The sequence below is a fragment of the Pseudopipra pipra genome, chromosome 2 (genome assembly GCF_036250125.1).
Source record: "Pseudopipra pipra isolate bDixPip1 chromosome 2, bDixPip1.hap1, whole genome shotgun sequence".
NCBI lineage: Eukaryota > Metazoa > Chordata > Aves > Passeriformes > Pipridae > Pseudopipra > Pseudopipra pipra.
In genome coordinates this window covers 102440186-102466206 of record NC_087550.1, presented here as the reverse complement: position 1 = coordinate 102466206, position 26021 = coordinate 102440186, and the positions used below count along the sequence as shown (strand labels likewise).

At 37.5% G+C, this 26021-nt stretch overlaps 1 protein-coding gene across 2 annotated transcripts in view; it reads left to right on the top strand.

The window, feature by feature from the left end:
- The window catches only part of CTPS2 (CTP synthase 2), a 63835-nt gene that overhangs the window by 31377 nt on the left and 6437 nt on the right, over nucleotides 1-26021 (top strand). For both annotated transcript variants that reach the window (XM_064646683.1, XM_064646684.1), the window contains exons 14-17: nucleotides 14537-14633; nucleotides 16568-16623; nucleotides 18221-18317; nucleotides 21124-21268. In XM_064646683.1, the coding sequence (XP_064502753.1) occupies nucleotides 14537-14633; nucleotides 16568-16623; nucleotides 18221-18317; nucleotides 21124-21268 (395 nt within the window). The remainder of the gene's footprint in view (nucleotides 1-14536; nucleotides 14634-16567; nucleotides 16624-18220; nucleotides 18318-21123; nucleotides 21269-26021) is intronic.

Below are 26021 nucleotides of genomic sequence, written 5' to 3'. Positions count from 1 at the left end.
TGAAAGAAATAAACCTGTTGTTACTTAATAAAAATTGTAGTCCAGAAAGGATATTGCTTGTATACATAGCTTAATTTTAGATTTTCTCATTACCTATTTTGATTACTAAATCAAAACCAAACTATAATAAGTTCAAGAAGTAACAGCAGTAGTAGTTTGGAAGTTCTCAGTTTACACAAATGCATCAAATGAGCAATTTATAAACATCTGTAAACTAGAACTTTGAAGCAGTAAATTTGCATTTTGTTGTAAACTGAAATTAACAAATTATCCATGTCAGTCATAACTCACTTCTCAATTGTGCTAGTGAGGAAACCAACTATCAATTAAGTTGAATTCACCTTGGAGCCAGCTTCATCTGTTTTAGGTTAGAGACTAGTTTCCCTTCAAAACAAAAGGACTTAGCTTTTTTCGTTTTGTTTGTTTTTCCCCTGTAATAGACAGGAGTTCACAGCTAAGTTGTAACAAATCAGACCTTCAGAATCAAGAGTGGAGAGAATTTTATATGAAGGTTGTAAGTATCTCTAGCTTGTCAGGATGTGCACCAAATGCTATGTGAAGCTCAGCCTTAAGGCTGGTATCAGCTTAGAGCAGACCTGGGTAACCCCAAGATACCTGTGTGTGCTGTGCGTCCTTTGGGTGTTAGAACTGTCAGAACATTAAAAAAGGAGAAACAAGGGTTTTCCTCTGAGACATTGCTAAAGTTGATTTTTCTCATCCGCTCTGCGCAGTCACCTTCTATTGTCCATCAGATCCTAGTTTTAAAAAGTCCTAATATCTAGCTATGAAGAATCTGGAATTATACATTTGAAAATAATGAAAATATGTGTATGAAAACACTTGGTGATTATTGCATTGCAGATAAAAGATAATTTAGATGTAATTAGTGATGGCTTCCTTTGAGACTATCATTTGGCCTTGCTAATTAGAGAGAGCCTGTGCAGGAATCAGAGATATAACTTGCCATGAAACTGTTAACATTGGTCTTCATTGATAAGAAGGAAGCCCAGCAGTTGCCCAAGTCTGGGAAAAGTACCAAAGCCTCAGTATTGCTCAATCTGTAAACTGAAAAATTAGTTTTGACAAATCACAGCAGACATGCTGTGTCTGCAGATAACACAGATCAGCGACCAGTGCTTTCTTGCACAGCTTGACTTGGTACAAAACTTTTTTGTCTTGTGGCAAAAAAATATTCTAATCTTTCTCAGAATAATCCATTTTAAGTAGAGATAATCAGAGTACTTGCAAGGTTTGTGTTGTCTTGCTGTTTCTCTTGCTGTGAATGCAGAATTGTAAGTGATACTACAAAGAAATTATATGAATTCTCTAACACCAAATAGATTACATTTTTGAAACTCAGTATCATTCTGTAAACTCAGTATCATCTGGTTTACAGATGTTTATAAATTGCTCATTTGATGCATTTGTGTAAACTGAGAACTTCCAAGCTACTACTACTGTTACTTATTGAACTTATTATAGTTTGGTTTTGATTTAGTAATCAAAATAGGTAATGAGAAAATCTAAAATTAAGCTATGTATACAAGCAATATCCTTTCTGGACTACAATTTTTGTTAAGTAACAACAGGTTTATTTCTTTCAATAGGCCATAGTCACTTATAAAATTAGCACCATTATGTGGTGAATGTATTTATATTATCACCTTCTCACCCAATTTAACTCATTTTTACCTGTCTTTTCTGAGCTGAAACTTAAGTAAGGAGACATTTAATTGTCTCTGTCTTCTTGGAGGCATTAGAGAGCCAGTACTTAAGCAAACACCTGAAAAAGTTTCTAATAATTCTTTTGTCAGTGAATTTATTTTCTTCATTCCACCACATCCTTGCAAACTCAACAAAACCTGAAATTCAAGTGACAAGTAGCATTGTTTAACTTTACTATGCTAAATTTTTCTCTTTAAATGAAAATGAATGAAAATAATTGTCTCAGTTATTGATGCCTTTTACAAGTTACTTCTCAAATATTTGGGTAGTGGGGGATAATGACTTGATATTTATATATTTAACTTAAAAATATTTGTGTTTCTTTATCTTCAGTTGAACATAGATTTAGTTTTTATGAAGGGTGCCTTCTTGCTGTTAATAATCTGCTACTTTTTTTCTCTCTTAAGGTTTTCTTAATAAAGAAGGATTTTTCTAAATAGAGTTAAATGTTACATTTTCAAAAAGATTTTGACCTTTCCAGTACTTGCATAAGGAATTATGTGTAATTTAATTGTAAATCAAATAAGGATATTTATGCTATGTACAAAATATTTTTCTGGATGAAGTGGATGTAGGTGAGTATCTGTCCATGTCTGGTTTAACAAGCAGAGAACATTTATTTAATAGAGGACTCTATGCCCAAGTCTGCCTTTGTAATACTGCAATATATTTGAATAGTGTGTTAGTTCAGAGTGAACTAGGGATGGTCTGGGGTGGTATATGTAGTGTTGGCAAAGAATGGATGTGAAAGGGATATTAAAAAAACTGGTTTTGTGCAAGCAAAACAACACTTTGTGCAAGAGAACAGCACTCATCTCATGGTTTAGATGAACATTTCAAGCTGCCACATGTTTTGGTTTGATTCTCCAGCTGGAATGTATTTGCCTCTGTATGTACTCTTGTCCCTACAGAGAGGAACACTCAACTGATTCCCTTAAATTACCTATCTGAAATTTACCCAGCTGAAGTTATGTGGGGTGATTGCCACACACAGGGACTAATTTGGAAGCACTGTGGTTAACTAGTTCCTCACCATTGTCCTGTTTAGGAAGTTAAAAATGTAATTCTGATTAATGAAACAAAATAAATTTGGAAGGGGGTTGTCCAGATCCCTCAATGCTGTGATTATATCACTGAATATTAACACCTCCAAAACACCTTCTCCCACCCACCAGCCTCAAAAAAGCACCCACACAAATAAGCTTGCAGAAATTTTGTATTAAAAAAAAGTAATTAAAAATTAGAGCACATAAAATAGATTGCCTGTTCACATATTTCTGCACAATTCTGATTCAACAGATTACTGCAGTTCATATGTTGAAAACTACATGAAATCACTTCCAATATTATGAAAGTCATTTCCATAGAAGTTTCTCCTATCTATATAAATGACCCACTTGCATTAAAGCACTGGCCATGTTAGGAGCTCACCAGGGGAATGCATGGTTTCTGTATCATTAACTGCCTTGTTTCTAAAGTGTAGGAACAAGATTAGATGTCACAAAGTCCTGGTTCTGCTTGGTTAAACAAATTGTATAATCTACCTTATTTTTCTCATATCAAATAGAGGTAATGAAACATACTTGTGTTTGTAAAGTGGCTTGATACCTGCAAAGAAGGGTCTGTGCAGAAGCTAAGGACTTCCACCCTTTTCATAACAGCTTTATAGAGACCCAGAAGTGAGCACTGGAATTGAACATGCTCCTAAAAGTGCATGGGCAAGAAAAAAATGACGAATTCAAATCAGTTGCATAGTTGTATTGGAGGGTGAGATATATGAGATATATGAGATATGAGTGGCCTGTTCATTATGTTGTAAACTATTAATTTTTATTAAAAATAAAGGAAAAACTACTAGCTAAAGTTTTATTTTTAATAAATACTCTGCCCCCCATCAAATTAATGTAATGGAAAAAAATAATGTGAAGAAGAAAAATACAGACCATTCCCCAGCTTTTTTATTGATGAGATTGTCTGTTAAATCTGTATTAATTTGCCTCTCATCCTTGACTTGTATGTGATAATAAGATGTTCCATGTTGGGGAGTTAGGCACTGAACAGAGAACTGCATTTACTGTGGATTTGACCATGATTCACTGTAGACATGTGCTTTTTAGCTAAAAATTATTTCTTGTGCTCTCTGACTTTTCGTTCTGCCATTGCAGACAATTAGAGGTACAGGTGAAGGATAAAATGCTTTTTGTATAGTCACCACTGATTACTTTTCCTTTGCAAGGTTGTAGGTGCTGTGTGTTGCTCTGTATGAGATGTAGCAGCTGTGCCAGTTGTGTGTTGTGTGCCACTGTGCCGGGTGGTGACACAGCCTAGAATTTTGCTGTGTGGCAATATCTTTTCATTGCTTGGTAAACATTTGTAGCATTTGAGTGGATCACTGCATTATCTGTTGAATTAATCTGTACCCGGCCACCCACACTTTTCACAGCGGGTGTCTCAAATTCTGCTGGGTGTGTCCAGCTGGTGTCATGCTAATTAAATGACTACTTGATCTGTGGTAGTGTAAAGTTGATGATTCTATAGATGTTACTTTCTTAGAAACGATACTGGTAAAATATTTCCTGTAGGCTTTCACCATTTCTCCTCCTCTCTGACCTTTTTGCTAATGGTTCTCTGTATGCACACACACCTCTCTGCTTCTTTCTTCCTACTTCCTCATGTGTAGCTCTTCCTATTGGTTTATCTTTAAAAGTGTGTACCGTGTTCATCCCCGAAAATGGATATATAGGTTTGCAGCTCTGGTTTTATGATCAGTTAGCAAACAACTGCACAGGTATGTCTGTACTGTCACGCTAACTCTGGACCTCATACATGAATCCAGGCGTCCTAGTGCTGCTCACTGGTGCCTTGTGGAGGGAGGAAGCGATCAGCGTGTGAGCTCTGCTGATGTCGGTAGAATGGGGACAACTGGGCAAGCCAGTTGTCTTTTTAAATGCTGTCTGAACTTGACCCCTGATACCTTATAAACATAATTAAGGAAAGAAAATTCCAAAGAATTCTTGTAATTTGTTGAAGGGGATAGAGTTGAAGGGGATAGAGTTAATTTGCTGGGGGGGGTTTATCTCAAGAAGTGCAGAATTAAATTATGATCTGGACATAATAAGGTTTTTGGAGGAGGCAGAACAGACAAAGTGAAACAGAAAGTATCCTGCTCAGAAGTAAAGACAATGTGGTTTCTCTGTGAAATAAAAAAAAAAAAAAAAAATTGGATTGTAGGTCATAAGTCTTTTACCAGAATTAAGGTTCTTCCAGGCAAGATGATCTTTGGCCAACTAAGCTTCTCTGAGTGGAAGCAGGAAACTATTAATTGTAATGTAGGGCATGTGACTCAAAGTATCCCTGAAATGGCTGGCAGAGGTAATCAAGGTAATTAATCTCTTTGCAATAATAATATAAATCATTTTGGTTTTCTGAAGCTGATGTGTACTGGATTGGATAGATAGTAATGAAGATGCCAACCTAGTTTTTTGCAAGATAATCTAAGTGGTCAAAGTTGTATGTATCATTGTAATTATCGTCCTGTGTTCTCTTTTGTTGTTGTTGTTTGTTCTGATATAGTTTACAATAGAAAACCATAAGATTTAGGAAATCTTAGAATTAGAAGTCAGTGCCTCGATTACCCTTATATCTGGCACTTGCTTTAGTTCTTCTAGTCCTCCAGCTGGAATGAGAAATGTTATGATGTATGTGTAGGGAAGGGAGGAGAATACTTCTGTGAGTCATTCTCTACTGCTGCTATTGAATTCATGGGGGAAAGAAAATCCCATTGCTTTTTGCTGGAGAGCTTTCTAGGTGTCCATTCTGTATGGCTATTGAGATATCCAGCATTCAGATTGTTCTTTGTAATTTAGGAAAAGTTGCAGACGTGAAAGATCAGATAGGCCAGGGTACTTTTATTGTCTTAGGCATGCCATGGAAGACAAGAGTAGTAATTAACATTACAGTGATTGTGCCAGAGGCTTTCTGCCTAGAAATTCCCTGTTATAGTATGTCTGTTCTCCTCTTAGTCCATAAGATTAGCATTACTAGAATGTTTCAAAATAGTAAATGAAATGGGGAAACTGCTAAGTAATGCAGTGGTCGACTTAATTTCATTTGATAGCCTTGTTAAGGGGAATAAGTAGTAAAGGTGAGGGAACTGGCATGACATTTAATCAGGAGTTTAACCAAACCAAAAGCTTTCAAAGAGGAAGAGAGAAGGAGGACAATACAAAGGTGCATATGAAATATTTCAAGATATCTACATGGTGGATGCGAATCTCTATTTAAACAGTAAAGGTGATCCTGCTTGCCTTCCAAAACCAGGCAAAAATGAGAACAAAGAAAAGAATGAGGTGGAAGTAGGAAGAAGCATGACTATACTGTAAATTAGTATGAAAATTACTCTAGCCTTCATTATCTACCTTTCTTTATTATCCACATCTATTTTCATTTTTACTAAGTTACAGCTTAAATGTAAAAGAAGAGTTGAAAAGAAAATAGACTTGCGCATCAGAACAGATTGCTTCAGTTAAAGGTTACAGTGGTTGGCGTGAGCTGGTTGCTTTTGTGTAGTTTTGCAGAGTGGATTCAGCTTCTTGTTAAAAGAATCAAATTGGCACAAGATTTTGGCACTAGCTATAGAGCAACATTTACTTTCACAACTGCATGCAGTTGTCTACAACTTTAGTGGGATTTTTTTTCAAAGATACACAACCTGCAAAATACCTTGTAGCCATTTAACATGCTTGCTTAGCAGTGTCTTTAAAACATTTCAAGATATTTTCTCACTACTTTGTCTTTCCTTGGGATCTTGGATTGTATTATGTGTTTTTGTTCTTTGAAGTTAAGACTTCAAAGACTAGGGAATTTTTTTTTAAGTGTATCATTTTTCCTTCTATTCAGCTGCTTTTCATAAAATGTTCACCTATCAGAGATACCAGTGTAGCCCAGCTAATAGAAAATTCTCTTTTTAATGTAGAAATGTCAGATTTTAAATTCTTGTGTTCATTTCAAAAAGTGATCAATCAACCATTAAAGTTTATGGTCTGCCCCTGATCTTTGGGCCTAATATGAAGCATGATATCCTAATTGGATTGACTGGTACTGGGCTGCTTCTTACATATCTGTAGCAGAGAAATCCTTATGGAGCTAGAATCCTTTATTTCTGTTTCATTTGTTTACTCCAGATTCTAAACAAGGCATTTTCTTGTGTCAGTATCAACCAATGTGATTGTATAGTTTTGTCCTTAAGTTTAAAACCTCAATTTAATGAAATCTTAATCAGATGTACAGTAACTAAATCTAAAACTAGTTGGTGAAATCATCTCAACTGCTAGAAGTTATTAATCTCAGTCAAGCATGTGTTGTCCAATAATGTTAAAATTATTTATCAGGGTAAATCGAAAAGAGAATAAAGTAATTTCTCTGAAGACAGAGATTAAACCACAAAAAATATAGATATATTTAGATTTGTATTCTTAAAACTGGCATGGATTTCAAGCTCTAGATAGCATTTTCACTTCTTTCTTTCTTCTGTGAATAGAGCTCTTACTTGAAAACTTTGTCTCTTTTTCAACTTCAAAGTACCTTACTTTTTTTTTCTATTCAAATAGCTATTCTTTTGATGGGATGCTTTTCCATATTCAATAAATAAAATAATTAGTCCATAGTTGTATTTTATTTCCATTGCTGCAACTTTTATGTTTTAGCATGTGTACACACAATTTCAGTAAATTTATGGCAAAAGTGCCTCTGCCCCTCTCTTGACAGGTCTGAAAAAGGAGGAGAACTTGCAAAAAATAATTAGAAACCAATGGCTGTGGTTTGCTGATTAGCATGTGAGAGAGGTTACTTAAAAGAAGTCTTTCAGCTGACCCAGGACCTGTCCAGGGATTCCTTCTCAGCTCTGCAGTTAGCTGGAAAGTTTTGCACTACAACAAAAGTACCTTCTAACTAGAATAAAAATTAAAATAGGGCAATCTATAATTTTCTGTTTGCTACCTGCCTGCTTGCTTGCTTTCTAAAAGAAATGACTCAGTTTCTCCATTTGTGTTTATCAAGTACCAGATCATCACTGGGCAGATCTGGAAGGTGAACAGAACGTCAGGATGATTGGTGACACCATTCTATGAGACAGATCTGTGGTTGTAATCCAGGCAGTCTTTCTTACTCACAAACCTGGTGGTGGTCTGATTACTTCAGGGAAACGGGATGAAAAACTAATTCTCCTCATCCTCCTTTTGAGGATACTGATTTTTATGGCAGATAAACGGATGTTTTGTTGTAGAATAGTGCAGATCATGGTACTGAGCATTGTCAGAAAGCTGATACCAGTAATTCTCAGTGAAGGTCTGGAGTAGTGACCCCTTGAAGTAAGCAGTTTTCCTGCTTTCTTTCCTTGAAGTAAACAATTTTCCTTCTGCCTTGCTTGCTGAAGGCGGAGATAACTGATAACAAAGTGATTTGAACTAGCACTGCCATGTTAATGAATGAGAAACGACTGCAACAGATGCTTGCTCATGCATAACTCAGGGTAGAGCAAGTACAGAACACTAGAGCATTTTGAGGATGAAACATCTGCGGTGCTTTATCTCTGCTAAGGACAATCTCATGCCTCCTTGGCTACTTTGCATTGCTTATCTAATGGGGCTTGGATGTAATAGTTCTCTGAGTCAGAGACCATCAAGCATACTACTGTTTAAACAGTCTCAGGCCATAAGTGTTTGATTATCCCTGTCCCACCTTTAGGGCTGGGATGTTTGATGAAGTGAGCACCATGCTCTCTCTCATTCTTTAAGTTCTTCCCTCTGCTTTAGGATGCTCAGAGACACAGACTTCCTTCATGCCTTCCTACTTCTGAAATACCTGATGTGGATTTAAGTGCGTTTGGTAAGGGCAGAATTTCACCTACTAGCAATTTCAGTTGGAGATTTCCCCTTCAAAGGTGGTGACAGAGTTCTGATTTTTTAAAAGATCTATGTGGTAGAAAGAAGGATTTCTCCTAGCTACAGATGTGCTGATCTTTCTGAAATTCAGTTACGGTCATTAATTATAATGTGAGCTGGAGCAATCCAAAGCCTGAGAACAGTCTTCCACTTTCTTTTTAGTTATTCAAGAGTGTGGCAAATCCTGCCCTCCGGGATTATGCCTCCATGGCATAGCATGACTGGCACTCCAGTGTATTTCTGTAGCCAGCACTGTCTTACCCTGTTCCTTTTGCTAACACTGAAACTTTCGACTTGATTAACTCTTCAGGTTGATTCTGGGACATGTGTTTGGAATAACTAGAATAAGTTCTTAAAATGGTGTTAAGTAATATCTATATGGAGTTTGTGTATCAACATCTCCTTTAACTTCCTCAGTTCACTGCACTATCATGGCCAGTCTTCACGAACGAAGATTAGGGAAAGATCTTTACCCACATTTGTTACAAGCGTGCTGTTGATACAGGGCTTCGCAAATGTGGGTAAGGCCTTCGAGCCTGCGCAATGGATTTTTTAGGTGAGACACAGTGTGTGCTGAACTGAGCCCACCCTTTAATGCTAAGGTTCATCTGCCGGGGCTGAGCAAGCTTGGACAGTGGCAGCGAGGTCCTCAGGACCTAGGTTTGTTTAGAGTGACCTTCTCTTAGATGGATGGCCTTACAGGGCTGACGAGCTCCATCTGCCCGGGTTTAGAGTTGTCCTTCTCTTCTGTGCGTTCCGGGGCTCCCCTCTCAAATCCCACAATGGTACTGTCCACACAGGCGAAGCTCCTATTCTCTCGCTCCTTTCCATGCCCGGGGTCAGGCCCCAGCGCCCGGGGCCGGACCGGGCCCGTGCCCACTGCACTATACTTATGAGTGAACAAGCACTGTTAGAAAAGGATGTCACACCCTTTATGACTTTTTCTGGAGAAAATGCTACAAAACATTCTGTACCAGAAATTCTGCTTGTTCAGGCAAAATCCTTCTTAGAGAACTTTCAGACTTGAATGAAATAAATGCTGTAGGGCAGTTACTTAATTCTAAAATAGGAAACAACAAATCTCTGGAAAAGAGAGTTGCCTAAATTGGAAATAGTTGACAATAGTATGCTATGGGATTTTAAGAGTTTAAGAAATTTCAGCTAGTGTTTGCTGGAATGTTTATATACTGTGCTATAGTTTAGTGAAGATAGTAGAGGACAGAACTTTTCAAGCTAGTTACTCATATCAGTATGTAACTGCATGAATCAGCTACTGATGGTTTCTTTGATCTTATACATGATGGTGGACATCTTTTAAAAACAAACATTACTTCAGTCAGAGTAATGGAGCTCTGAGTAGTCTGAAATCTGTAAGTGGTTTTGTGACAACTGATTTAGTCCTAGAGGGCTTGAATGCTTTAAGTAGCTGGGCATTGATGGGGTTTGCTTTGAACTAGGATATCTCTGGGGGAAAGGGGAGCAAGGGATTCAGACAGATGTAATCCTTGCACCTTCTTTCAGTAATTGAAAATGTTAAAACCTGTTTTATTAATGAAAAGGGAAAGTGTATCTTTTTGGTTTACTTGCCAAGTTGGAAGTTCTCAGTACAGCTCTTAGTGTTGCATCTGTCAACTTTTTCTTTAAAATATTTGTAGTATTGTTTCTAAAATCTTAGTATAAACATCCTATTTGTAAGTGTCTGGGTCTGTTTATTGATAAACTTGTGATTGATTGATCAGATCAAATATAACAAGTACTGACTAATCCTGCAGAGAAATGATGGAAGAGCCCATAAAAGGACAAGTTCCTTAAGTTTGGAGCAAGTCCTTGACAGTTTATGTTGCTGGATTTTTTTTTTTTTTTCATAGTCATGTTCAGCAGGGGTTGGTATTCATCATTACCTGTCACTGTATTCCCTGCTCGCACTGTCAGCTTTCCCTGTGCACATCTCTTATGTGCCAAGTGTCTTAGAGCCTCTTTTCAGTGTTCAGTTAATCTTTAGGGTCTCGGCATCTCCTGATGCTTTGATCAGAACTTACATGTGTAGCAATTTATTTCAGCAGTCACAAATCTTTTGCTCACCAGTCAAGGGCAGAGTAAAAAGACAAAAGAAAAAACCCTCGTAAAAACATGTTTTCAAAGCTGTCTTACCAATGAGTTGTTCAAACCAACTAATGCTCCCCTCCTTCCTCCACTCCCAAAAAAAGAAGCCTGCAAAGAAAACCCAACCAGACACCCCCCACTCTCCACCTTCCTTCTGCCAAGGTAACCAGGGTAGATGTATTTCTCAAAATGGCATTGCAGGACATGAGGCAAAACAAAGATAAAACGTAATGGTCCTGGGATGATTGCTAAAATGATAGGTGTGGGGCTTTCAGGGCCTTGGTTGCTCTATGTTCAATGTCAGGGCTTGAAAGGTTTTCTAATTAGCTTTTATATGTTTTCTAACAACAATGAAACAATCCAAGCAGTAGATTTTTGAAAGAAGATCGCTGTTCATGGGTAGTTGAAGTCACTATTAATCAGTAACATGATTTAATACTGATCAGACTGTTTTATTTTTAGAACGTGCTTTGTGTTATGTTACAGTAATTCATTATTTATTTCATGTTGGCTGTCTGGTGTACGTGTCGGCAGTTTTCAAAGAATAGTAAGAATAATGCATAGTAAGAGCAGATTTGTTCTGTGTCAGGAAGCATAAGCTCTTTGAAAAATCTGCTCAGTTTCATAGTTGTTCAAGATGACCACAACGTGAAAGTTTATGTTTTTCTGATCAAATAAGTTCTGTAAAATATGTCAAAAAATTCCATTCATATGAGTTGCCTTTCTTATTCTCCTACTGTTCTTGGGCTGTAGAGCAGCAGTGCCACTTTGGTGTCAAAAACTTCTTGCGCAGACTTTGTTGCAGTGAAATTTGTGTAATATACAAACACTGAGGGATGTGCTGTAATAGTTGCTGAAGTTCATCGAAGCCACAGAGTGTATCAAAAAGGAAGATCCAGAGTCACAGTAGGTCTGAGTTATTATTTCATAAGTAGCTCCTTTCCTCACCTGACAAATACAAAAATTATTATTTCAAGCCTTGTCTATTTCTTACTATTGTAAATCTAACAATTTGGGGGAAGATGAAAGGATGAAAACACACACAGTTAGTTGATGTTGAAACTCATCTGAATCTTCCCTGAAAGGCCATTTCTCCAGTGGAATTTTTATAGGGCTTGCAGCCTCATGTCAGGTTCTGACCCGAAGGGTGACAAAAGCCCTCAGCAGAGCAGATGCAACTGTTTTCATTCCAGACCGTTATCTAGAGCTTTAGTGAGGCTCACATGAATTCAGTCTTTGTTTTTTTGCCCACTAAAAGAAGGAAGAGCTGAGAGTATGGCCATAACCTGTTTAAACCGATATGCTCTACTTAATGAACAGGAAACCATATATATGTTAATTGATGTTTCTGAATGCATTTAAGTGCAGTAAACTAGTGAAATTTGCTAAGGACTACATAGACAGGTCCACTTCATTTGGAGCCAGTGTTTTGACTGAGGAGTTTAAAGAGCTGAGCAATGTCCTTCAAGAAGTTATTGTCCCATTCACTTTATTGTATCACCATGTTTCCTTCTGTTTATGGCATTACACTTTGAAGTGTTTTGATAGAATATCTTAGTACAGCAAATACTGAAAGGTGAAAACAGTGACTTTCTTTTTCTTTTTTTTTTTCCTGAGCAAGAGAAGGGGTGAACCCCAGACAGCTGGGTATTACCATTATGCAGTTAGCAAAATTAGACCAAAACATCATGCCTCTAATTTTTAGGAATTAAAATCTAAAACTGATGGTGGAGGACAGCATTCAGCTGCTTGAACTTCCTTGGAATGCTTGCATTCCTTGGGAGTGAAGAAATGTCTAATCTTGACATTAGCCTCCAAACTTAAGAAAACTCAAACTAACAAACAAAGAAACCCACCTCACTGCTTTTCTTGTCAACTGCAAATACACATTAAACAGCCCTTAAAGTGAAAATTTTGTAATTGGAAGAGAAGCATATACTTGAAATACTCAATAACTGCTTTTTACCACTTCATCTTCTTTTAACAAGAGCTAGTAGCACATCTTTGAGGTTATCTGTAGTATGGGTGTAGGTAAGTAAATAACACCTCAAGGAAAACTTGTGTTTGATTTCAGAGGGTCAGAGTGTTTGACATAGACACACAGTCTGATGTACACATTCTTTTGTGGCCACTGCTTCAGGAAAAAAGCAAAAATAAAGGGAAGGAAATAAAATCAATTGATTAATATTTTTTTAAATTAAGAAGAACTCAATGAATGCTTTTTTTATTTTTTGAATTCATGGGTTTCTTTTTTACCTGAATGTGCTTCATAGTACTCACCTTTGTGATCTGAGAGGTAATTAGAGGATTTGTAATATCCCACTGGTTTGATCACAACTCATGCTCATTACATTGTATAATGAGTATATAGCTTATAAATAACATTTTGAAGGTATAAGGTTATACAGAGATAATTACACAGCTGAAATGCATTGGCACAAGGCCAAAGGCTAAGCACTTTCCACCATCCCTCCTAAATTGAATAACTTCACTTTATGAAGTGTATCATCAGAAATTGTTTTCATTAGTCCCAGAGGGCAAATTAAGGTTAATAAAAATCCAATTCCAGATTACCCATATATGTGAATATTTGTATTTGTAGAACCTTTCTTTGTCAATTACATTCCTCACTGACTGTGTATATATGAATACAAATACGTAGGTCAAAGCTTCAGTTCACATTTCTGCAATTTTGAACTGTTTTACTGTTCTCTGAGACAGACCTCCTCTAAACTTGATTGTGAGACCCTGCCAGATTTTTCAAACTGAGCAAAACTAAGCACACTCCTTCTGCTAAGCTGGGGTTTCTCAAATGCCCTGAGTCCCACTGTCCTGAGTTTCACTTGACCCGCATAGCATTCATTCAACCCATCTGCTTTGGTCCTCAAACCCAGTATTTTTATATTCTCTTCTTTAAATATTGTGTTAAATAGCATATTCTTCTTACTTCATATAAAGTATTTTGTGAATTCTTTAGCAATCTGAGAAACCCTTTAGTAGAGGTGAACTGGGGGTAGGCTTTTCCATTTCCCTGTGATAAATCAGTTACATATGTAATCTGAATTAGCACACGCATATTGGAGTCACCTCTTTTCATACTCTGCTTTTACAAAATTATAGTCTTGTTACAAGTGTCTTCACTCTGCTATTGCATGCCCTCCACTTCTTTCCACTTTCCAAAAAAGAGGTCACCTTCTCACTTGATAAGACAACTGTTTTTGGCTCTTAGCATAGGAAAGAACATTGTGTATGAAGAATAATATATAAGAAATGACTGAGTGTACAGAAATATTTACCAACTATAATCTTTCAGCCTCTAACATTGTGTATTTGAGGGACTTCATTTTTCAGAGATGGTGTCTTTATCACTTGGTGGATATTTTTGGTCTATGAATTTATATAATCTCATAGCGCAAAGAATAGCTTTGGGCAGAATTATCCTATTGCCAACATTTTGGTATATTTTTTAAAAGAAAGGCATTTTTTCCACCTCAAAATTAAATTAAGAGATTAGTAAGTTGCTTTTGTTGATCTTAACATTAAATGAAAAAGTCTTTCACCAATTAGTTAATATACTCACTCTATTACAGTGCCATTATTGAAGAACAAAGCATTACGAAAAACAAAGAGAATTAATAATAGGGAATGCTTGGTGGAAAACTATATAAAGTTGCCTTTTACAAATCTATGCAACCTGTTAGGCAATTGTTGTTTGGGGGTTTTTTGTCTGGTGGATGAAACTATGTCTGAACAACTTTTTTCTACAGGTTATTGACATGCCAGAACACAATCCTGGAGATATGGGGGGAACGATGAGACTGGGGAAGAGGAGGACTGTTTTCAAAACAGAAAATTCTGTTCTAAGTAAGTAATTTTTCTGCTGTTATGACTTGCCCTTTGAATCGGAGCTCTGTAACATGGAAAAGCAAAAATGTCAAAGCACATTTTTTTAAAGGACTATAAGCTCAAGCAAGCTGTTGGGTGACAACTTCCCTGAGCTCATTCACTCTGATCCTGTTCCCATATACATTTACTGAGAACTGGAATGTAAAAAAGAAATGGGAGACATCTGTAATTCCCAGTGAAGCTGTCAGTTAGAGTCCAGTGCTTTAAATAAACAATGAGGACAATGTTGAGGTAACTGAAATACATTTCATGGTAGTTTAATTCATTATATTTTTGGGAAAATCAGAGTGCTTTCTTCCTATTTTCTTTATGAGCTGATAAGATGTGTGAGGCGGGGCTTCTTATCCTACCCCTGAAGCTTTTTGGTAGAACTAACCCAAACTCTTGCCCCTTACACTCTTCCCAGACCTAAATGTTGCTTCCCTAGAGTTGCCAGTGCACCTCAGCCTTAAACAGTCTTATGGCCTTGCTGCCTTAGTCCTTACCTTGTCTTGACAATGTTCTCTAGTAGCCAGGCCCTCCTTAACACCAGTCTCTGACCCAGCACTGCCCTAGGCCTAGCCCAGCCCTGGAAACAGTCTAATTTTGGGAAATTGAAGTAATACTTGTCTCATATTAATCAGCCCATTATACAGGAGTAATATAAATGATACTGTAAATGTGAAAAAAGTAGTTTCTTGTTCATTGATTACGTATGGCCATATTTCTTATATTGCCCTGTGCCTGACATTGATCTGAGCTATTACTATTATTTAGTTATGTTGAACTTATGGAGTGCATCCTTCTGAACTTTTTTAAAATGACACCTACTTCAGCAGGAGACCAAAGTGTAATACATGTGTGCATTTAATGAAAAATCTGCCTTTCTAGAGAATGCTCATGCTGGTGATCTCGCTGACTTGGGTGATACTTTGCCTAGGTCTGATATAGATATGCACAAGTTGTTCTACTGCCCAAACACTTAGAAAAGTTAATAAAAATTAACAAATGTAACTCTTGACCAGTATTATGAACTGTTTAGATGACAATATTTATCAAAGAACCATAAAAAACTCTGGTATTTTATTCAGGAAACCTGATTTGACTTTCTAATGCTTTACAACTTGAATGAAAGTAATGGTTTTTAAGAGATGGTTCTTTAAAATTAATATATGCACCACTTCTTATAAAATTGCAATACTATCATTCTACAGTTTTTGGAAATGTTCTTGGCAGTCTAGTTCTTGTACCAACCCCTCAGCAAGGTAGTAATTCTGATGACCTTGGGGTAAATTGAGAGCAAAGTCTGGGCCGTAATTGTAAGTGAGAGATATGATTATAATCTGGTTTACTGCATACCTCTAACTTATTCCTTATTGCTGTGAAATCTGGAGTGTTCCAGATTACACAGAGGACTGCAAGAGTCATTTGGGTAATGAGATCAGGAAAACAGAAAAAAGCAATATTCTCTGTTTGTTCTTTGGAGGTATTACGCCAGCTGCCATGCATAATCTATTAAAATGGAACAGATGCTACTAAAAGCCTTCCTTCCCTGCACGTTTTCTGTACCACTGTTGTAAAACCCTGAGGGGATTTTATATTGCTTTTTTGCTCGAACATTTTTTAATTTTATTTTGAGCTTTACAATTTAAATTAGTTTAAGCGTGTCCTTTACTCTCTAGTCTGCCTAAGGTATTTCTGGTCAATAGAAATAGGAATCCTGAATAAACTCAGGTAATGCTAAATTAAAAGAATCTAGTCATCACTCAGGAAAGACAGAAAGCTGGAGTGGGATGAATAGTTTCTTGTTATGTTTTACATATGACTTTTTTGAGGTTTAAATTACAAAAAATAGTTGTAACAACTATTAAAGCAACACATTAGCATAAATTTATTTTTTGTTGTATATTCAGGGAAGCTTTATGGTGATGAAGCATTTGTAGAGGAGCGACACAGGCATCGATATGAGGTAAGCACTGCTAATGTACTTTATGCTCAAAAGTTAAAACTTGAGCAAACTGTGTTTCTCTTGGTAGGCAGAAAAAAGCTGATGGGAGTTTTCTTACATAAGCATAAGCCAAAATTTAGTAGTGGTCAGATGGTATAATTTAGATTGGAAGGATCCTTTCGAAGTCTTTTGGTCCAGCTCCCTGTTGGAGTTGAGCCAACTTTAAAATTAGATCATGCCACTCAGGATTTTGTTCCATCTTATTTTGAATCTCTTTCAAGAGAGAGTTTCCACAATATCTTTTGACAATTTGTTCCAACGCCCTTGTATCTAACAGGAGAATTCCTTGAGCAGTTTGTCTTTTTAGTCTCAGTTATGTGCTGTGCATCTCTGAGCAGAGTCTGTCCCATTAGATATTTGAAGTCAGCCATGAGATCCACTCTTGGCTTTCTCTTTCCTAGGCTGAACAAATCCAGCTCGTCCCATCTCTCCTCCCATGTTGCACATGGCCCAGCCTCTAACCATTCTGATTGGACTTCCTATGAGCTCTCAATATTTTTTCAGTCTCTTTCTTGTATTGAGGAGCCTGAGTGTAGACACAGTATTGCAGAGGTGTTCTTGGAAGTGTTCAACAGAGGGGAATAATGTCAGGTACTGTTTCTGGGTTGGAGAAGATGCAGTGTCTAGCAAAATGGTCTTGGAGAGCTGTATCAGAGATTACCTGGCTTGATTTCTTGTGAAACACTTGGAAGGTAAAGGCTTGTAATCCTTAAATGTACTGGCCAGTTTGGCTTATTTAAAGGCTTAGATTATGTTTAGGTAATGCGTATTCTTTCATGGTCTAAATGTAGGCAGACTTCAGACATCTACAACTCAGAGGCCAATTCACATCAATGCTTCCTACCATCCAGTTGTGTATGTCCCTTGTTATGTGTCCGCTCCTCTGTGAACATGTGGGAAAAGGTGTCCAAATACTTTCATAATACTGTCATGCGGACACGGAGTGGACTCCTAGAGTTATTTCTGAGGTAGTTCAGAAGGGGCCTCACTCCATCAGTGTCTCAAGAAGGGCCTGAAGTATGGGATGTGTGCATGCTGTACCTGATTGAGACAATGTTGTTTCCTTAAAACGTGGGGGGAGAATGTAATGGTGGTAAATGTGCTCAAAGTTGGAATGTTAACTGAGTGGTTAGAGCATCATCGAGGGCATGAGACAGCTCACTGCAAAGCTCCTCAGTTTGAAGGAGGAGCTGAACCACAGCTTGTGTCATAACCACTGAAATGCAGTGTTCAAAGGGGAGGTTAGTCTCTACACCTAGTCTAGTGGGACACTGGAAAAAGGAGGAATGCAAGCTGCTCAGAATCAGGAGGACAGCAAGCAGAAGGGACCCTGGCTTTAGTCTTTTGAATGTTGCATAGTAACTTACTGATTAATCTCTTTATTTAATAAGCATGCACACTTTTACAAATTTATACTGGAGAGCTGTTAAAACAAGAAAGCAAGAGTTCCCAGTCCTTTCCCAATTCTTTTCATTCTTGCATGCATGCTAAATTACTATTAACTACTACTGTTTGGTAAATCCAAGAATAACAATTATTATTATTTTCAATATTTCAGGTGAACCCAGAATTGACTCACTGCTTTGAAGAGAAAGGTTTGAAATTTGTTGGCCATGATATGGAGGGGAACAGAATGGAAATTATTGAACTGGAGAGTGAGTGTCTTGTTTGTAGTATTGTTTGCATGTTAAAACTGTATAAACTATAGGTTGTTAAATGACATGTAGACACGATATTAAGCTGTCATAACAGCCAAGATCATGTTGGGGGATACTGCTGACTCCATCTGTGTATTACAATGGGTGAAAATTATGAGTGTGTTAGGAAAAGTCTTAACACTTTGTAAGGGTTGTGCATGTATTTGATTATCAGGGACAATCATGCTCCTTTTCCAAAAGGTCGTAATTCTAGCTCAGGGGGATTTGGCTGTGTAGAATCATTCAGTGATTTAGGAGGTCATCTCTCCAACCCTGTGCTTCCTTCCACACAGGGCTACATTCAAATATAGGTCAGGTTGTCAAGAGTTTTATCAGTCAAGTTTTGGGTATCTCCAAGTATACTACTACTCTTTGAATGCAGCAGTCTGGCCATTTTGTGGTCTACCCATAGTCACAACTTCCAACTTGGATGCTAGGAAACCATATCAAAATCTTGTTGAAGTCAGAATTAAGGAAGGCTACTGCTTTCCCTGCATCCAAAGACAGACTGTTCTCTTTAGCTTGTGCTAAACTGTCTTCCTGTCCTTCATGTGTCTGGAAATGCCTTGGAGGAAAATTTGTTTCATAATCTTGACATAAACTGAGGTTAGACTAACTGTTCTGTGGTTCCTTGGATCCTTCTTTTTATCTTGGAGAAGGGCATGGTAACTGCCTTTTTCTAGTCATCAGGGACCTCTTATGATTGCCTTGGCTTTGTAAAGATAAAAACTAACTTCACAATGACATTTCCCTGCTCCCTAAGGACCCTCAAATATTCTTAGTCAGGTCCCAATAACTAATATGTGTTCAGTTTGTTTGAGTATGTGAAATGTGTATACATACAATATAACCAAAGTATAAACCATTACTAGAGTATGTTACCTAGAGAGGCTGTGAAATCTTCATCCTTGCAATTGAGACCTTCAGAGCTTGACTAGACAAACTGTCAGCAACCTGATTTCCCTTTGAACTTGTCCCTGCTTTGAACAGAAGGTAGGAGCAGAGGCCTCCCAAGGCGCCTTCCAGTTACTTTGTGTCTCTTCCAGTTACCCGCTGGTTAGAATCATTGAAAAACAGTGTGAAAATTAACTACAAAGCAAGCTCCTTTCTTACATGGAAGTGATTCAGAGAGATGAGTGACACTTTGGAAGTTTAGTAGATTTGGACTACTTTGTTAAGTAAGACGATGTCTTTTCTAAAAGATTCTGAAATAAAAAGGACCTACATTGCATATATTTTTTCACTGGTACACAGAGTAGTTCTTCAAATCCATCCTTTTGATTTTGCATGTATATTTGGTTAACTCCTTGCTCTTAAGTTACTGTTGGCTAGATAAGTATCAGGCACCTGAAGATGCAGGCTACTCTACAAGATTTTTTTTCCTTTTCTGTTCTTATGTGAACCCGAATTGCCATTGGTCAAGATAAACTCCATATATAGAAAAAAAAAATCATCATAAGAATACATTATTAGCCTATAGAGTGCTGTTTGTTGCATGATACACCTGAGAATTCATTTTATATACTCCATGGTATGTTGTAATTTTGAACCAGGTTTGGTATATAGACACCTACTTGGAATGTCAAGCAGCTGCACCATAGAGAGTAATCTGAGAGCAAAGGACACATGTGAATTCATAAACTACCAATAGTCATGAGTGTTCTTGGGTTAGTTTGTTCCTGACAGATTGCCTCCGTTACACATGGTGGTGTTGGGAGGCTACTTTGCCCTGCATCAAACAACTTCTACAGAGAACATCGTGAAATAAATCAGGCAGAATTTTTAAATTGCGTGTTACTGTGAAAAGAAGAAAAGCAGCAGTAAAACCTGGAATTATTTCATAATGGGCTGCAAGGAGACTCTGTTTACTAAAGAAAAACAGTCATCATAAGGAATAGGGTAGGTTGGAGCAGAAGCACAGAAATAACAGTACACCAGATAGCTTAAGGCAAAGCTTTTAGGTTTTGGAACTATTTAATGCTTTGTCATTGAAGTTATGATATAAATCTAGGATCCATTTGCTCTTTAAGATACAACAGCAGAGAGAAGAACAGTATGCTAAACCATATAGTTTTATCTTCCTAGAAGAAAATCCCTGATTTCTTGTTACCACCTACTCTGTGCTGCAGAGAAATTCCTTGAATGTTTGGGATTATTTTGGAAAATGTAGAACCAGAGGAAGTCTGTAACTAGTTTTGTCTAATGTCCTGGCACTAGAAGTGGTTAAAACAATATTCAGAGAAGGAACAGATGCTCAGCATGGAAGAGTACAAAAACATTCTTTTTTTCAATTTTGAAGAAGAAAGAAGGGAAGCAAAAGCACTAGTAAAAGGGTGCTCTGAGTGAGAAACAAAGAGTTGAAGATTTAAGAGAAGGTGAAGCAGCATATTGTTCTGAATATACGTGCATAAATATATATTGGAAACCAAACTATGATGAAAATAACATGGTGATTGTAACTTTGTGACTGTTCCTTTGTGTGCCTCGCCCCCTCCCCCCCACCCCGTGTTGGTACAGGTTTATTATTCAGCTTTTTTAAATCACAGGATTTTTCCTTAATTTGCCTTACTAACTTTCTGCCTCTGTTGTCAATAGCTTTTTGTGGAAAAAAAGTTAAGTTTCCTACTGCCTTACCCTTAAATTCACATGTAGTGATCTGGCTTCTGGACACCTGTCTGAAATCTTCAATATACTTTTTTTTCTTGAACTTTTTCTGGTATCTTCTTCCTATATAGTGTAATTTTCTTTGACATCTATCTTGTAGATCACCCATATTTTGTGGGAGTTCAGTTCCACCCAGAATTTTCCTCAAGACCTATGAAACCTTCACCTCCATACCTTGGGCTGTTGCTAGCAGCAACTGGGACACTCAGTGCATACCTTCAGCGTGGATGTAAATTGTCTCCAAGGTAATCTTTCTTTGTTACTTGCCTGCAGTTTGACAGTCACATTTTTGGAGGGACTATCCCATCCTTCAATTCAGAAGTCTGGAAGAGGAAGAAGAGTTCTTCATGTGTTGATTTACTTGTTTCTGTACATGCCTGTCATAAATCCTGGTCTAAAATAACCTGTAGCAGAAAACACAGTTCCTGACTTTCTCCTTTTCAGGAGCTATTAGGGATGAAGCCATAACCCCACATCATGTGAAGCTGGTGGCCTCCTGTACTAACTTCCATTGACAGTAGTTTCCTAGGGAAAGAGGTTTGCTAGAGAATCAAGCAATGAAGTGAAATTCTTACCTAGTTGTAGTTGAATGATGATAGCAACAACAAAGAAAACACTAATTTTATTTTGAAGTAGCCAAGAGACAGGCCTGAAACAAAACAGTTGGGGTATCTTTAGACTTATGGAAGCGTTTGGATCTAGATCAAAACTGGATGGTTCAGCTAAACTAAAACTCTTTGTCCTGATTCTCTTGGACACGAAGGTTTTGGGTTGTTGAATGTAGCAGTATTTTTTAGCCAGTGTTAACTAATTCTTGTTTATTTCAGTGATATAAAAACAGTTACAATTTCATTGTAATAGGAATAATAAAGCAGTCAGAAGGAAACTTAGGGCACAATAACAAAAATGAAAAAAAATCATAAAACGAATAGTAATGCTGAACTGATGCAACTCTGGCATATTGACTTTTCTTCTAAACAAGGCACCAAACTTATTAGTTTTGTGGGTTGGGCTGCTTTCCCCCCCCCCCCCCCGAGTGTTGTGTTCTATTAAAATGAAGTTGTTTTGTTGAGAAATAGAAATTTTATTCAGGTTTGAGTAGTAATGGAAAATAGCCAAGCCAGACCAGACCAATCTGGTCTGGTAGCCTACTCCTTTATGGGTATATCAGTTGACTTTATAAATACATTTCATCTTTGTTCATCCTGCCCAGTTGTGCAATAATGTACATACAAAGAGAATTATTATTTCTGATCTGCAAAGTACAGCTTGATTGAAATATTCGTATTACCTTAGCCTGTCATTGTAATTAGTGGTCATAATGTTAGCTACCTTTTAAAATCTGTGCTGATGCAATACATAGGTCAGATTTTTGTGGTGCTTGGCAAGGGGCGGTCTTTGACCTCAGTGATATTCTGTCTTTCCCTCTTTGTGAGTACTCTGCCTCACTCTTGATCTTGTTTCCAAGGTCCCAATATCTTTTCTCACACTGCTTCATCCCATAGCTAAAACTATTTATCTCTGAGGTAAAGAAAAACTACTTTTTTTTGATGAGTGATCTGTACATGTCCTGCTAATTTAAATCCCTTAGCATTATAGCAACCATGCTATCTAAACTTGACTTTAATTTTTGGCAATTACGGAATATGCCACACTTAGACTTGTTTGAATTAATCATTAAAAAATTATACACAGCTCTTTTTCTTCATGTTCATACAATAAACTCCAACCAAACCTTAAACATTTAGCAAAGACATTCATACCCCAACACTTATATATAAAGTTACAGATTTTACCATTTACAGCAATCAAGCAAAACCCCTGTGTCTTGAGAAAGAGCGCTGGAATAGAAAAACATTTAGAGGCTAAAAGAGAAGCATTTTGTAGGGAAGAATGTTCAGAAGGGAATTTCAGTGCTAATTACAGCACACCCACTCATATTAAGATGTGCACCTGCTGAGTGGAAAGGATTTCCAAAGTAAACCTTTAAACCCCAGAATGCTGGTGATTTCACTGAGCTGTAAAGCTAAGGCAGGTCATAGCAAGACTGAAACAAATCTGAGGAGAGGCTGTTCTGCACAACTCATCTAGCACTGCCTGCATGAGCTGTAGTCATGCTGTGGACTAGAGCAAAGATGTAACCTGAAAGAGAATTTGTGGAGATCAGCAAGTTGAACAGATTGCCTAAATCAGGCTGTTATAAACACTAAAAGGAGAGGTAATGATGAAGTCCTGAAACAAAAGGAAATATGTATTTCAGCATGAGAGTCTTAACAGGAAACCATTACCCCAAAACATTTAACAGCCCCATAATTAGGGTGCAGTTTTAGAACATCTGACACCTGGACAGAAGCCCTAGCTTCTAAGCAAAGCTAGTAGTAAATTTAAAGATGCATTACAACTCCCAGGAGAGTGCCCTAAATAAATAAAAGTGAATAAACCTTCTCTTAAAATTTTGTGAGGCCTAGTCTGGTAGAGACATAGGCACACATGGGCGTGACCATACCTAGTTTGAGACTGGAATGTATCCTCAGGGGTTTTAAACTTAGTTCCCAGAAGCTTTGGTATGTATAGAGACAGTCAAGAACTGAGCAAAGGATCAGAGTAACTCAGTGATGAGCTATTACTTAGTTACCTGTAATGGTAGTTGGGCACCCAAGTTGCCTTTGTGGTTTCAGCCTCTCATGCTTTATGCCATGAGTGCCCAGCCATCAAACAAAGCCATGCACTTTGTTTCCTTGTGAATGGTTTTAGATCATGACCTTTTCCACATCTTTCCATGGAAATACTGAAGGTACCATTTCATATAGAAGTGAGGCAGGTGGGAGGCTTCCAGTTTATGTTTCATTTTCAAGGATAGAGAAAACTAGATCCACATGAGACTCTCAAAGCATACAATACCTACAAATAGACTGCTTTGTAAGAGCAAACAGAAGGGTTTAATAGAAAACTAGTGGATGAAGAGGGGAACTTCACATGTAATGTTGTTGGCTTTTACTGAGTCTTACATAGTTTCATTTGGAAAAGATAATAAAAACTGGCTTATCTTTAGGAACAGTGTAATATGGGTTGCAGAATCACTGATGTACAATAAAGCCGTGTTGCTGGTTTGTTTTGGTTTGTTGTTTTGGGTTTTTTTTTCCCCATAGCAAGTTTAGCATCAGCAGGCTTTATTTCTTTGTCCTCAACCTACACCTTTATTAATGGCCTGCAAGAATAAGCCAGAGTGCATTAATTATGTTTGCAAATAATGTCATTTCAATAAGAGCTGAAAGCACTGCTCAGAACAAAGAAATAACATAAAAGTATGTAGGGAATTTAGAAATCTGTGCTGAATATAGTGACATCTTTGGAGGAAGAGGATAAAGAGCTGAAGATAAATAATTTAAACACAAATGTTCCATAGGTGGGAGAAAATGTAGGAAGTGAGAGATGTTCCTAGGTGAGAAAGTGTGGGCAGCTATGACTACTGCCAAAAGAAATTTTTGCAGATCATTAGTGAATATACTAATGTGAGGCACCAATCCAATGCCATCACGGAGTACTCTCTTGAGTTTCAGGCAGGTTATTAATAAAAGATGACTTATGAGTTGTGTTCAGAGACAAGGAACAAAAGTGGCCAGAGAAAAGGAGTGGTGCATTAAGAAAACTGCCAGAAACCTCAGAAAATTTGCCCATGTGGAGCTTACTGCAGTAGCATGGTCCAGCTATCTCCCAGGTCAGCTATGGAGGAAAGTTTAGGTGAGCACCTGTGAACAGAACAGAAAAGAACCTGTGTGACATGTTCTGGTGTATGAAAGACAAAAGCAGTATGGGCAGGGCTATCTCTGATGTCCCCTGTACATTGTCCCCAATCAAGAATGCATCTGGCATAGCATCTGCCATTGGCCAAATCCAGGCATATCAGATTAAAGTGAAAGAAATTATGTGATTTGAAGACTGTCAAGAGAGCAGCAAGAGAGGGGCTGCTCCACAAAAGATGACAATCCAGGAGCCGGGGTGGCAGCTGTCCTGGTAGGGAGAGGACTGGCAGGAGTCAGTACTGCAGTCTCCAAAGCAGGCAAGGGGTCTGGCTCCAGTGACAGTCACCACTGGGGAAGGCCCCAGGTGAGGATGGTCCAGGCAGCAAAGACCTCTTGTTACCCTCAGTGCTCTTACAGAAAACTATGGAAGAGTTTTAAAGGAAATCTTCTCTTAACCATAGTGGCACTTAGTAATGGTTAGTTAAGTCAGTTACTTTGTCATTTAAGTGTTAGGTGTTTACAGTGAAGACCCTTCTGAGCTAGTCACCTCAAGTCTTTTTCTGTAGTCATTAAATGAAAATGCACTTCAAGGAGCCAAATAGCTCATTATTATTGTTATGTGGGTCACATACACATTATGTGCTGCAAGTGCCTATTTCTCTCCAGTGATTGTAAGAAGCTGGTGGTAAGTATCTCAGATGAAGATGTTATCCTAGGTCCAGTTATGTGAGTGCAGGTGTCTGGCAGATTGGGACTGGGGACTCAGGTGTGTCCTGAGGGATTCCTTAATGAAATGATGTTTTGTTGAAGCATAGGATTGTATAATGATGATCATCATAATAAATGTTATATAATTTTTTTTACCATATAATGATCATAGAAATGTGCACTGCATATGGGTGACTGCAGTTATAACCATTGCACAGTCAAATATGCATTTATTCTAAGCAATGTTTTAATGACTATAATATCTTCAATAATTCAGCTTTTTGGGGAGGAAATAAATGATAATAATTAACAGATTTCCTTTTGCTGTGTTCTTGAAAGCTAAACAATTGTTTGTTTTAAACAACCACAGCCTGTACTAAATCTAATTACATTTATCTTTAATTTGCACTGAGAAAGAAATGCATTTAGCTTGGCTCCTGCCTTTGCAGGGCATAACATTACTGTAACAATTGTTTAAATTGCTTACATTTCTGGAAAATGAGTTTTTTGTCAATTTTACATTAAAAAAAAAGAAAAAAAAGATCCT